Source organism: Cladophialophora psammophila (assembly GCF_000585535.1).
Source record: "Cladophialophora psammophila CBS 110553 chromosome Unknown aczJe-supercont1.8, whole genome shotgun sequence".
In the NCBI taxonomy this organism is placed as follows: Eukaryota; Fungi; Ascomycota; class Eurotiomycetes; order Chaetothyriales; family Herpotrichiellaceae; genus Cladophialophora; species Cladophialophora psammophila.
The window spans coordinates 167,344-180,836 of NW_006912929.1; the positions used below are offsets into that span (position 1 = coordinate 167,344).

Genomic DNA, 13,493 nt, shown 5'->3' on the forward strand with positions numbered 1-13,493 from the left:
GTAGCAAGCGCACCCGAGCGCCAAGTAGAATCTGTGTTCTACCGTATCGAAATCTGCTTCGAAATTTCCAAGCTCTGACTGCGTACAGACTTTATCTTGAGACCAGTTCCTTAACAACTGCGCAAATCTCCCATCCGTTCCTCTCCACAAACGGACCTTCCCCTGCTCGCAACATCTCTCGTTATTGAGAAGAGTTTGTCCAAATCCCGGCTATCGAAAACAGCCACCCCAGCCGACCGCCCTCCCTCGACCCATAGCCATCATCTAAGAAATGCCTCCCAAGCGCATCACAGTGCAGCCCGCCCGCCGGTCTCAGCCCAAGGGTTGGTTCGGTCAGATGTATCATACATTGACGTCTGAGGAGAATGCCAGCGTTGTCATAAGCGTGGCTATGTTCGGGGTAAGTTGTCTCTGCGCGATTTGAGTCTCTAGACTGCACCAAAATACACCTCTGTGGTGAAGTCTCTATCAGCTAGCCGCTACGCAAAAAAAGCGCGCATTACGCCAGACCAGGCAGAGCAACACTGCAGGTTGATGAACCGCGCCAGTGCTGTATGGGTATCCGAGCAAGCCAGATGTACGCTGCATTGCCAGGCACTTGTTCGACGTCTCAAGACTCATTCCACGATTCCACTTTAGTTCAAGTCATCCACTCTAGCAACATCCGGCTAACGTACTCTTCGCACAGGCTGCCGTTGCCTTCTTCAACTCGGAATGGAGCGAGATGCTCCTTCCAGGGTTCTGAGCCCCCGGTCTTCAATCTTGCTCAATAAAACACCTCGCTACTCTGACTCAACCGCCAGCGGCGAACGATAACCCCCCCCGCAGCTTGGGATGCCCCAGCTGTCGACGTTGTCGCATGTACAATAGGAAAATGATGTATAAAAGCAGGATCTTGGGAGCGTGAGTGGACGAGGTGGGATGTGTGACCAGGCAGCTCAGCCGGCTTGATATGATGGGGATGGGACACGACTATCTCAACTCTCCCCATGGTGCATGTGGCCTCGACAACTTGAATCTGCACAGCCATGCAGAGATTGGACAGTCAGCATCACTACAATGCTTTTGGCTTTACTAGTTCGCGGAACCCGTCGAGACCTATCCACCACATCTGCCTTAGGACCGAGAGAGCAGGAGGATGAGGTCCTCGGCACTGACGGGAAACAGCCATTCTGGCCTTCCTCCTGGAAAGCAACGGAACGGAACAAGAGGTCAGGTCATACAAGACAGCCGACGGACACACACAAGTCAACCAAAGAACCCCCCAAAAAAACCTTGTAATATACCCAAAGTACTGTCTTCGACCCAGAAAGAAGTCCTATCAGTGTGACATGACACGAGATAATACGTAATTTTTCAGCCTTTGCTTTTTTCTTTTATCGTGCCCTATGTGCCCCAAGCAAGCAAGCAAGCATCCAAATTCCTATTCCCAGTTTCTACGCGTACGTAGGATCTTCCCGATCCCGCATTTCCCCTGGCGGTTTCTTCTATCAAAGTAGTGGTGGTGGTGGTGGTGGTGGTGGTACGACGAAGACGACGACGACGACGACTAGGAGATTCTCTCCCTCCCTCTCGCTTTTTCTTTCGTCTAGTTAACTTCAAATCTCAAGTTACTCCGTACTGGCAAGTTGTCGGGAGATAAGTAAGTAGAACTCCGCATATATAAATGTCATGTTATATTAGACTGATGCGCACATGGCATGTGTATATAATATAGACAGTCTTGGGGAGGAATTTCCCGCAATCTCTCGCTCGCTCTCTGTGTGATCACAGATCTCTTCAATCACAGGTCCAGACGTTGCAGAACACACGCGCGCAGAACGCAGGACGCAGGACGGTCTGAAGCGACTCCGTACCCGCCATCGTCAGATCAGACCCAGCCCGTTTCCAAATAAAGTGCTCCGTAGATCAAGTGGGCAATCAGATGACCAAATATCCTCCCCGTGTTGTCTCTGAAAAATTGACTAGTGCATTCATTCAATCATTTGTTCATGGGTCAAATATTTCCTTTTTCCTTTTCTTTTTTTTTTTTCGACTCAGCGACGCCCCGTACGCCATGGCATGATTTGTAGGAGCATCGTGGGAAAACTCGATAACTTGCCTCTCCAACTGGTTTTGGCCTGGCAGATTTTCGTGGTGCACTGGTGTCAAAATATCAACGTTTCGAGATCGAGCCAGACTCCGCTGCAACAAATGGTCAATGTCATTCGGTGACTGAGATGGCGACAATTTCCTCCACTTATCCTCACTTCCCTCTCACGTCCCATAGCCATTCCCATTCGCCATGGCACCGGGCATTAACGACTCGGTTGCTCCCTCGGCCTCATCCTCCAAGAGGTCCCTCTTCATTGTCCTCGCTCGGACCGCGGTGAACGTGACCAACGCCGCGCCCACAATCACCGCCACACTCATGAGGATCACATTGACCGGCACGGGGTTATTCTTAAACACGACATGCGTAACGGCATCCAAGGGACTCTGCAAGAAGTTGAAAAGTCCCGCCAGGCAGATGATGAGGCCGTAGACTTTGCCGAAAGTTTGAAATCCGAATACTTTGGCGGCATAATCTGAGACGGTGGTATAATAAAAGGGTCGATATACGACAAAGAGGCAAACGTTGGCGATGGCGGCCCACATGTAAGGGAGGCAGCCCAATATGCCAATAATGGTGGCTGCGACCACGAGAAATCCTAAGGCAAAGGGCGTGGATGTGTTGTCCAGCAAGACGCCAATAAAAGGGATACTCAGCACACCTCCAAGGGGAAGTGCCACGTCGAAAAAGTCATTGACCATTTTCGCTTTGTGGGCGGAACCCAGAAGGTAACGTTCTTGCGGCCGGATCGTGGCGACGAAGTAATTTATCCGTGTCATCTGCACGACCGTAAAAAGTGTGATGAGCCAGAACCATGGAGATTTGATCTGCTGAAGAGCGGTGTAGCCATGCATAGCTCCCCACACTCCAGATTTGGCATTCTTGTGCTCTTCTCGCTTCTGACGCTTTGTATTGGTCGACTTGTCCAGCAGGAGCGAGATCTCTTGGATGGTGCTTTCCCTTCGGTCGTGAAGAGTGCGGCGTTCTTCTTCGGAGGCCTCGGGGGGAGTAGGAGCATTGACTTCCTCTTCGGCGTCCTTGACCACTTCGCTGACAGTTTTGTAAGATTCTTTTGGCATGACGAAAACCTGGACAATGAAAATGAATATGGGGACGATGAGGTAGAGGAGGAAGAGGCGGTGGGTGTTGAGTTTCCCGCCGGTAGCTTCATAGACGAGGCGGAATACAAGGAAGAGAGCCGATGAGGAGTCGAACGCACCCGTCAGGAGCGCAAGGATGAGGCCGGAGTTTTGGGGGAAGGTGTTGGAGAGTTGAAAAGAAGAGATGAAGACGAAAGGACCACCAAGGGCGAGGAAGAAGTAGCCTGGTGTAAAGAGGTCCCCATCGACTTTGGTAGCGAAGGAAAAGAGCAGTGCTCCCGCGGTGAGGAAGATGCTGCCTATGATACCGCAGACTTTGGGACCGTACTTGTCAAGGATAGTGCCGATAGGGAGGGCGGCGACGTTGGTTGAGACTGCTGCTACGGTGAACATCAAGTTCAACCGGATCTCTTGCTTGTAACATGGCGAGACGTGCTTGTCTACCTCTTCTGGGGTACACAGGTCTTTGAAGACGCCTTCATCGATCAAGACAGGTTTGATGGCTGCGTAACCGAATACTATTCCGGCCGCGAAGAGGCAGTATAATATGGCAATGGCAACCTGGACTGTGGCAGCACGGACCTGTCAGCGGGAGTCGCGTGCTTCTTCTCTGACATGGATCAATCACATACGTATGCGTTTTCGTTTGGAAACCTCTTCAAACTGCAAGGCAATTGAGACGATACTGGCTTTCCGGTCTTTGGGCGGCATCCATTCAGTCACAGGGTTGAAACTCATTCTTCGCTGCGAAGAGACGCTGGACCCTCTTCTCTCTCGTTCGAAGCCATCGATGGAAGCTACTCGTGTGAGTGACATGGCAAGGTCCTTCCTTGGCCGCAGCCGAGCAGAGTGAATTGTGGCCGGGCGCAGGAGCGGGAGCGGGGATAGTGACGGATGGGGGATGTCGTGCAGCAAAATGCGGAGTGGCAGTGACGGCGGATTACCGAGTACAGGCTGCAGGTTACTGGGGAGGACGAGATGTGATGACGACGAGGTGACGTGCCGAGCAAATCAAACAAAGGCCGAGAGTAAGATGGCGATTGACAAAGGAATGGAGTATACGCAAGATATAGGTGGTTATAAAGTAGACGGAAAGATGTACGAGATCTTTTACTGCTGTGATAAGGTATGTAGAAGATTGTGTGCTCATCAAGCCACCCAGCAAGCCACCCAGCAAAGTTGCCCAGCCAGCTTGCAGCTTCAAAGTTCCCAAAGGCTTGATAACGATAAGGAGGATTTTTTTTTTTCGCTGTGGGGCTACAGTAGGTACATAGTTTGAGGCTGACCGCAATAAGCTCCTCCTTCAAGGTCGATCCAAGCATCAACTCGCAAAGGGCTTTGGCGGGCAGCTTGTCCATTGGCCAGTAGGCGAGAGCCAGCAGTTGGCAGTTGGCAGTTGGCGGGGGCTGGAGCCTGGAGACCGCCGATCACGTTTCTCTCAGCGCTCCAGCCGATGGCAGACTCCGAATCCCGCGAACCCCTCCATGAAGGATACTGGGTACTCGGTACAAAACATCTTCTTCTCTGTTGGTGAAACGCCAATCGAAGCACGTGTGCACTGCCTCGTTCGACCAGACCCGGGCACGACAAATAACAGTGCTGAGACTGCCTGGGCCCAGGAGGTGGGCGGCAAAGGATCGTGGGAGACAATAGCCGCCGACGGGCGCGTGCAACGACAGCTAGAAATAGCTCTTGGCGCCCTGGTCGAAACAGCCTCGTTTTTGTTGGCACGAGACAACCACCATCCGTTGCAGGCTCCATTCACCTGGTTTGAGACTGGCCAGAGACATCTCCCGCCGTCGTGTCTTTGAGCAAACACCATATCTCCAATGATTTGGTATCCGTCGATGCTGCTCAACCACAGTGAGCTGAGCAACAGTCTCCAATACTTAAGCACCGGCCGCCCTCCAGAGTCCAGGTCCAGTTCTTCATTCTGTAACCAGCTGCAACACATTTCCTTTGAAGCCAAAGCATCTGTTTCCGTCCAAGAAGCATTCATTGAACTTTTCTTCCAGCGTTCCCAGCCCAATACTTTCCTTATTGTCGGTCTGTAAACCCGTTGGCTCGACGCCATCCGCCACATTCCTTACCTACATCGTTTGGCAGTGCCATTTCCTTCCTTGAACCAATTCCAACTTTCCTTTCTATCAATCTCAACATGGGTCCTGATCACGGCGTCCTCGGTGCGACATTCAAAGTCACTCGAGCTCTTCAGATGGCATCCATGATCGCCGTCATTGGAATCACGGCCAATTTCATTTCTGAGATGGTCAATGCTGGAGCAACCCCACCATCAGTTCTCGTCGCAATTCTGAGCATCGTACGTGCCATGGCTGTGCAAAGTTGCCCAAAAATGTACTAACCACGCGCGCTCCAGGTCTGCATCGCCGTACTATATTGTGCCATCACGGTCATTCTTTACTTTGACAACATCCTTCCTTTCTTGATCAGCACTGGCATCGACTCTCTCTTTTTGATTGCCTTGATCGTCGTCTCCGTGGTGGTTGGCAAGCCGCTTTCGTATCTGAACTGTGTGGTCCTTGATGAAATATCCAATGCCACCTCAAGCGCATATGACTTCACTTCGGCACTCGGCAACAGCCTCAACAAGGGGGGAAAGGTCAACTACTCCCAGTGGATAGGTACCTCCAAGGCCACGTGCTTGGAAATGAAGTCCATTTGGGGCCTGAGCATTGCACTCTGGTGAGTTCCGATCCAAAACATCGCCATGATGCCTCGGAATCTGATTGTTCTGGTTCTAGTATTCTGTTCACCTTCTCGGCTGTGAGCACCGTCTGTCTCTGGAAGAGAACCAAGTATACCGGTGCCGACAAGAGCGAGGCTTGAGGCCAGGGCAACCAGTCTCAGCCCTGTCTGTTTTGGAAACTGTATTTATCTCTTGCTAGCAGAATTTGGGAATCTAGGCGCGGGAATATTTTTTCCTGGGGGTTAAAAAAAAAGGAACAAAAAGAGGATGCCTTGCAGGTGATTTGGCTCTTCGGGGGAGCTTTAGCCGGGTGGTCTCGGGGGTCGGAGTCGTGTTTAGTCCAAATCCCTGCCGGCGCCAGGTTTGCACAAAAGGGCACATAAAAATCGGATCAGAACTCTGGGTTTTCTCGTTACGAGGATGACCCGTCCCGCTGGGCGGATAGACAATAATTGACATCTCAGACCTAGTGGGTACTTGCCATTCCGAGTAAGCTAATAAATACTATGTACGTATGTGTCAGCTAGTGATAGGTCACAGATTCAGAAGCTAGAGCTAAGGTTTCAGCATGCAGAGTGCTAAAGGGCCAGGGCAACGGTGTAATGTGGGTTCTGCATGGGCTATGCAACCGTAGGGGGGCTACGCAACGGGATAGCTAAGAAATTTCAAATAGGGGCCACAAGCCGGAGGTTTGGACATTCGCAACTGGCATTCTGGGTGACGGCTTGTCACCGAGCTTGTGGCGGTGACCAGAAGAGGGCGCAACAGGGCTCCGAGATGAAGGTGGTGTTGGAAGTTGGGAGCTGCTGCATGCAATTCCCGCTTCGCTTTCTGGCTTGCGGTTTACTCCAAGCGATATGTACCGCGATTTGCAAGTCCTAAGGAACAGCTTCATTCGTTGTAGATTGACCTGGGCATCCTTCGTCTCGGGTGATCTGCCGAAAGAAGATTTCAAAACTCAACTCTTCCGCGGGCAGGGTGGTGCATGTGAGAATGCGTTGTCTTTTGTTGCAGACGCTGCAGCTGCGAGGATGAAGAGTCGAGATTTGGTTCGCTTGATGAGGTTGAAAAGAGGCCGCGCTGGCCGTTGCACGGCAGAACTCCGAGAAGAGGACAGGCCACAGTATGATCTGCATGTTGCTGATGGACTTTTTGGTACTGTTCAAATCCTCAGTTGTCACTTGACTTGGATTGGAACAAAGACGGGGGGGGTTGCCTGCACGGGTTCGAGGGTGAGATAGGCGGCGCTCCTCATCGAACCGAGAAACTGGGTCATTTTTTTTTTTCTTTTTGAGGAGAAGCAAGGACTTGATGCTCAAAACATGAGGGTGCATAGCAGTCCACCATGAATGGAGTACCGACTAAGAGTGAATGGCGTCAAGCAGGAGGAGAGCAGGACCAGCACTGACACCAGAGGTGAGAAGACAGTTGTGTCGGGTGGCCGGGTGCAGGGGCCCGGCCGTCATGGTGGTACAGAGGAGGGTGCAACCAGACTGTTGGGTCGCTTCTGTGGGTTTGAATCACATGGGTATGGGAGGTCTGGGTATTACATAGCTACCGAGGAGGGACGTGGGTAGCAAGGGAGGGCAGGGAGGGTCAGGATGTGCATTGTAGCACAGTGCCTAATATGAGTTCACGGGAGTAACCAACAGCTTTGGCTAGCCTCGGGCCTGGTGGGGAGCGAGGTACAGTAGGTCCCAAGGTTCTAGCTTGCTAGGTTTGCTCCTTGTACTGTACTTACGGTAGGTAGGTAGCGCAATAGCGGTAGGCAACTAGAAGCGGGATCCAAACTGCTGGGAACCCAGTCAGCGCCAGTCAACATCTGTCACGCCCCCCCATCGTGCCCCATCCATGGAAACATTTCTAGCCAACTGCTGGCTTTGGCTTTGTTCTAGCCACTGACGCCAACCCCAGCACCGGCAATCCGGGTCGTGCCTGTGATTCGACGGGCGGCCATGGTCTTGCATGGTTGAGGATTTTGTCCGACACGCACCGAACACGGAGTCGACGGAGTACATAAGTATGTGATTAAGTATTTGGTAGGTAGGTACGAGGTCTGCTCTTTGGCTGCTAGCAGCTTGCATATGACGGTGCATCTGCCCACCTTCTTTCCTTCCCTTCAGTTTTTCTTGGCCCCATTCTCTCTCTCTCGTCTTACTTACAAACCATTCTGCTCCCCCATTACAGAACCGTCCGGCTGGTTCCCCTTGTACGACGCCGCTTAGTACTGACATGCACAAACTACCTGTCAAGCCCAGTCTGCATCTCCACCCCTCGTCAGTCGTCATCGAGATTTTATTCTCGGTTTCTCTTCCCGGTTCCCCATTCCCGGTAACAGCCAAGTGGACGCTTGGAAATTTAAACAGATGCATCCACCCTCGTCTTCACCCTCTCTCGTATGATAACCCAACCGCTAAGCCCTTTACTTGCTCCAAGGTTATGACCCTAATCCATGCCTCAATGTCCTCTGCCTCACTTAGGATCCATTTCGTCCCCACCCCGTGCAACCGAAATGCCTCGCGGTGGGATTACTCTTACGAGACTTCTGTTGGCCTAGCCTACTAGTTGCTTTCGAACTGTTCAAACCCAATATGTCTACGAGTACCCAGTACGCTCTCTCCCTCTCTCGTGTCCCCGTCGGAATTTGCCTAATACACTTTCTTTCTCTTTTGGTTCAAGAATTTAAATTTCAGCACATCTCTTCCGCACTTTTTGGGGTGAATCTTTATCTCTTTTTTTTGTGAGGCTGACGGCTGACTTTTGCTACGGTTGAGCCCCCGAGGATCATGCCTGTGGGCGATTTGTTCAGTTGAATAAACAATGGAGGACCTCAATTTGCTCAACAGCATCCCCGTTGATGAGGAATACGGTGGATTCGAGTACCTGGAAGAGGAGGAAGCCAGTTCGGCATACTCAGTCGCCTCGTCAGTCTACAATTTCCGTGTTGAAAATGGCCGTCGATATCACGACTACAAAGACGGACATCCCTTCCCCTATGATGAAGTGTCGGAGGAGAATGAACAAGTGTTGCACGCAATGATCCTGCTTCTCTTCGACAACAAATACTTTGTGTCTCCAATCGACGAGTCCGCCCTGCACTGTGTTGTCGATGTCGGTACCGGCCTGGGCCTGTGGGCTGAAGGGGTTGCTGAAAGGTACCCGCATGTTCAGGTCGTGGGCATCGACACTATCATCCATGAGCGCTCACTTCAGCCAAATTGTTCCTTTATTCTCCAGGATGCCACTGACGAATGGGTCTTGGACGACCCCTCGATGAAATTTGACCTGGTCCATATCAGAAACTTGTTTGTGGGTGTAAGAGACTGGGATGCATTATACGCTCAATGCTTTGAGTGAGTCTGCCACTGCCACACACTATGACTCATGCCTTCTACCCCTTGCAGCCTGCTGACAACGGAACATCTACTGACCGGACTAGGAAAATGAATTCGGGTGGATGGATCGAACAAGCCGAAATGGAGATCGATGCTCGTACCGACGACGGATCCGAGCTACCAGACAGTCAGATTGTGAAGTTATGCAAGTTTGTCGACGACATGACAGCTGCCACTGGGAGAGATTTCCGCGTCTCCTCCAATTTGAAGAATGCGATTGAGCAAGCCGGCTTCGTCGACGTCCAGGAGCAGAGAGTAAAACTTCCTTTGGGCCCTTGGGCTTCCGACCCCAAATTCAAAGACATCGGCAGGTTCTTTGAACGATTCTACAAAACCGGCCTCCAAGGCTGGCTCCTACAAATTTGCATCCGATACTTTGGGGTAAGGAAAACAGGGCTCTCCCCCTTAGCACATGAAGCCCGAGACTGACATGTCTGGGCATGCACAGTGGACACTGAAAGACGTGAACGACGCATGTGTAAAAGCATTCCAAGAGATCAACTCCCGCCAACAACACATGTATCTTACACTGTAAGTCCTTCCCCCTCCGACCGCCCCCGACAGAAAAGGCTCCCGCTGACGACTACGTTTAGAATCATTGTTATCGGCCGAAAGCCTTGAATCCTCACCTGTCTACTATTCCCTCCTCATGTTGGCACACTCCAGAGCGGACCACACGCCGGTAGTTCCAATCTAGGCGTCAAACTAAGTCGACCATGGTCATTGGGACCGGCTTCGCTGTCAACCCTCGAGCCAAGAGCATGGATAACGAATACAACAAGCCCAGGCAGGCATGTCGACGTTGAGATCAAATCCTACCCTTCCACGCAACGCTGGATACAACGTAGGCGAAAATACTTGGCAGACGGCAAAGTCCTCGGCACTCAACCCTCCCTTCCCGGAAAAATGGAACCAGAGGTCGAGAAATTGCGGGTAACGACGTTTACGACAGACAACGGTGGAGCCATTTTTGAGCGTTTGTGCACCAAGATTTGAGCAGTTGGGGCTTTTCTTCTTGTCCTTTTGGCGCCGCTGCAAGTGTCTTGGTTAAAGCTCTCGCACATGGCAATGGTCCAGAGCTCTAGCACCTGTATTCATGTCACGACGGCAAAGATCTAACTACTAGATACTACAATGCCCAGCGGCAAATCTCTTGACTCCTCCAACACCCATTTCTATTTCCAGACCTTGGGCATCCCGCCATTTGACCTGACTCGATCGGACCTGGCCTGTGTCCACGTTCACTTGGGCACAGTCCCAGTAATGCAGAATTTCGAGGATGTACTCGCTGTCTCTCTCGACCATTCAATTCACGATTAAAAGGGAGATAGTGCTCACTAATCGAGAGGCTCGATCAGTTCCGTCGCCTGTTTCATCGCAGATCTCAATGCCTAGCAACATCACCTCTTCTCCGAGCGCTCGATCTATCTCTTTTTGTTGGTTAAAGTAGTCCTCCCTTGTTAGCGTTGGCCTTTTGTGTATTAGCCACTGTCTCGTACTTACACCGACAGCTTGTTAAATTACCTAGGTAGGAAATGTTGGGCACTGTCGAACTTTTTCATCTCATGCAATTCGTATATGGAAATATAATGCCACTTTCCTTGGCCCTTCTACCTGAACGGAGAGCGGCGAGGACCCGGGCAAGTACCTTCTCGAACCCAGCGAGCGCCAACAAGTACGTCCTCTCCGCCGCTACCCTTTTAAGCCAAACGAGTCTAGGTGATAGATCGGGATGCAGGGCCCTGCCGAGAGGCGCTAAAACTGTAGACGACAGCATTTTTAGTGCACGCCGAGAACGCCTCTCTTCTGATCTCTGGTCACTCGGTGTTGGTGACCTTCCAAGTTCTCCGCACAAGACTCAGCCTTGTCACAAAGTGGTGAGAATGGCGTCTGGAGACCTCACGCCACTGAACCCGAGCAATAAAATAGATTCTAGTTAAAGACTCGATGCCTTTCATGCCTTTCAAGGGTTTGTGTTGCTCATGCAGAAACTCAAGTCTAGATTCTTGATCAACCTATTCCATGGATCTCGGCACAGTACGCGACATTCGGGACACCCTCAAGGAAATCTACCAGGCTGTCAAGCGATGGCAGGAAAGCGGCTCGTGGCACCGAGGAATTGCACAGCAAATTGCAGCTTTTCAGAAGTCCTATGAAGTCCTGTTACTCGAGCTCCAGCTGAGTCCTCCAGGGTCCAGCCAAGTGAAAGCAATAGGAGACATCGCAGCGTCTGCACTCTACGGCAGACTATCCTCAACCAGGATCCGAATAGCCTGTCATGGAAGTTCAGCTACACATTTACGTCAACAGGTGCAAATACTGAGGAATTACTTCGGCAAATTGACGAGAAGACGAAGCTGGCCTTTGAGACCCTAAGCTCCACGACAAGATAATGGAGGTCTTCATGCCTTTGAATTTTGCTCAGATATATTAGGGTCAATCTGTTCACCATGAACCAGCTATTCGGAAAGCAGCTGGTTCAGCTCAATCACCTCGCCAGCGAGTCTCTTGAAGTGACAACTGAAACTCAGATAACAACGGGGAGAATCCTCGAGCGGCTTGGGATTAATGACAGCGCTTCTGCAAAGAGAATCGCCAAGATAGAGAACCAACTAAAGAAGCAAGGCAAAATAATGGAAACTCTGCACGCTCGGATGGATCAAGTCATGGAGCTCTTGGAAGAAAGCAAGAAACCGGGTATTCCCCCTCCACCCTACAGCCAGACAAAGGGAACCGTCCAGGTCATCGAAAAGAGGTCGCCGCGCAAAGAGAAGAGTGAAAAGAAACAAACGTTTTCCGCCAAAGCCACAACACCAGGATCGGACTGGACTGATTTAATGGTCTCTGGATCCCGCTTCGACTATATCCAACCAGGGCTATCTTCTGAGGGTGCGAAATGCAAGCCAACTACACAAGCCTTCGAGAAACTTCGAGATAACTGCACCACAAAGACTACCAAGTCAGTCGCCTTTCGATCTGCTGCAGACGGCCACGGCTTCGTTTTTGGGTCTGACGGTCGATTGGACTTGGAGGAGACGCTAAAATCGATCAATCCATATCCCAATTCAGTTGCTGGGCGCTACTTGTCAACTGATTACACGCATTATCTAGACATGGGACTCCTGGTAACCAAGGCTTTGGAGCTGGGATTCTTGAACCGGACCAATTTGATACAGTTTTTGGATAAACCATGGCACGTCTTGGAAAGACTCGACCTCCCCCTCGTGACGCCGATCAAGCCTCAATACGCACTGATGATGAATTCTGAGCTGCGCGAAGAAGCGGTTCAGAGATTGACTGGAAGCGTCTTTGGGGGCCTGTCGAAGTGTTGACATTGGCTGCATGCACGGACTGATTACAGCATCACGATGGACGACACTTGGTTGGAGAATATCAATCTAAGGTGTCAGTTAATCGTCGAGAAAGTCTCCTTTCAAGCGAATTCGGGTTCGAGGCAGAAGGAGGCGACTCTCGTCTCCACGCTCGGGCCTTCCTGAGGATTTTGAGCTCACTTGAGTCTGGAGAGTTGAGAAGAATCGACCTCCGCTGGAACAAGCGCAAGCCGGATGGATGGACCCCTTCATTGTCGAGCTGTGACGTTGGACGATCGAGTTATCCTCCAAAGCGAAAAGAGCGCCCCTTCCACAACCTTCACCACCTCCACTGCGGACAAATACAGACGATCTCGGTCCTTTGATCAGTCGAAGACCTTGAAGCCCTACTATCACGACAAACTCCTAGTCGGAGATGGGCGTGACCAATGAATGACCAAGATGTTGTGAGAGAAAAAAAAACAGCATCACAGATGCAGATACTATCCAGAAAGCGAATAGAACTTGGAGAATGGGTGATCATCGAAGGTAAGAAAAAGAGACTAAGAACTCGCTCTACATCAAATGATAACGCGACGGTGAGAGTTACATGCATAGTACCTCGTACGACCACCACCTGCACTTTGGTGAGTGATGCCACGCGCAAGCACGCGGCACCGAGGCGAAGCCGCGTTGCTTGTATTCGTCAGCGGCGGCTGATGCCTGAAATAAATCCGATGATGGCGTTCTCCACCTTTTCGTCATCCCCCCCGGGGACCCTTAACAGAGAAAAGGAGCGGGAACTTGACTTTCAAATGTAGACGGTTACGCACCCCAGATCCTCCGTTCGGTAGATGGTTTCTACCGCAACGGGTCATTGTCGTTCTT

At 51.2% G+C, this 13,493-nt stretch overlaps 5 protein-coding genes across 5 annotated transcripts; 4 read left to right on the top strand and 1 right to left on the bottom strand.

Annotated features, from left to right (window-relative positions):
- Nucleotides 1–271: 271 nt before the first annotated feature.
- On the top strand, nucleotides 272–745 carry A1O5_05693 (uncharacterized protein; the record flags this gene model as incomplete). Its single annotated transcript, XM_007746292.1, has 3 exons — nucleotides 272–400; nucleotides 433–552; nucleotides 689–745. 3 exons carry the CDS (start codon nucleotides 272–274, stop codon nucleotides 743–745), a joined length of 306 nt encoding a protein of 101 aa, XP_007744482.1.
- A 1,511-nt stretch (nucleotides 746–2,256) lies between these two features.
- A1O5_05694 (uncharacterized protein) lies at nucleotides 2,257–4,008 on the bottom strand (the record flags this gene model as incomplete). The annotated part of the gene is made up of 2 exons (XM_007746293.1): nucleotides 2,257–3,758; nucleotides 3,825–4,008. The coding sequence occupies 2 exons, from the start codon at nucleotides 4,006–4,008 to the stop codon at nucleotides 2,257–2,259; spliced, it is 1,686 nt and encodes a 561-aa protein (XP_007744483.1).
- Nucleotides 4,009–5,350: 1,342 nt separating this feature from the next.
- Nucleotides 5,351–6,039, top strand: A1O5_05695 (uncharacterized protein; the record flags this gene model as incomplete). Its single annotated transcript, XM_007746294.1, has 3 exons — nucleotides 5,351–5,512; nucleotides 5,570–5,895; nucleotides 5,955–6,039. The coding sequence occupies 3 exons, from the start codon at nucleotides 5,351–5,353 to the stop codon at nucleotides 6,037–6,039; spliced, it is 573 nt and encodes a 190-aa protein (XP_007744484.1).
- Nucleotides 6,040–8,719: 2,680 nt separating this feature from the next.
- Nucleotides 8,720–9,829, top strand: A1O5_05696 (uncharacterized protein; the record flags this gene model as incomplete). Its single annotated transcript, XM_007746295.1, has 3 exons — nucleotides 8,720–9,252; nucleotides 9,339–9,675; nucleotides 9,743–9,829. The coding sequence occupies 3 exons, from the start codon at nucleotides 8,720–8,722 to the stop codon at nucleotides 9,827–9,829; spliced, it is 957 nt and encodes a 318-aa protein (XP_007744485.1).
- A 1,915-nt stretch (nucleotides 9,830–11,744) lies between these two features.
- On the top strand, nucleotides 11,745–12,626 carry A1O5_05697 (uncharacterized protein; the record flags this gene model as incomplete). The annotated part of the gene is made up of 1 exon (XM_007746296.1): nucleotides 11,745–12,626. The coding sequence occupies one exon, from the start codon at nucleotides 11,745–11,747 to the stop codon at nucleotides 12,624–12,626; it is 882 nt and encodes a 293-aa protein (XP_007744486.1).
- Nucleotides 12,627–13,493: the final 867 nt, after the last annotated feature.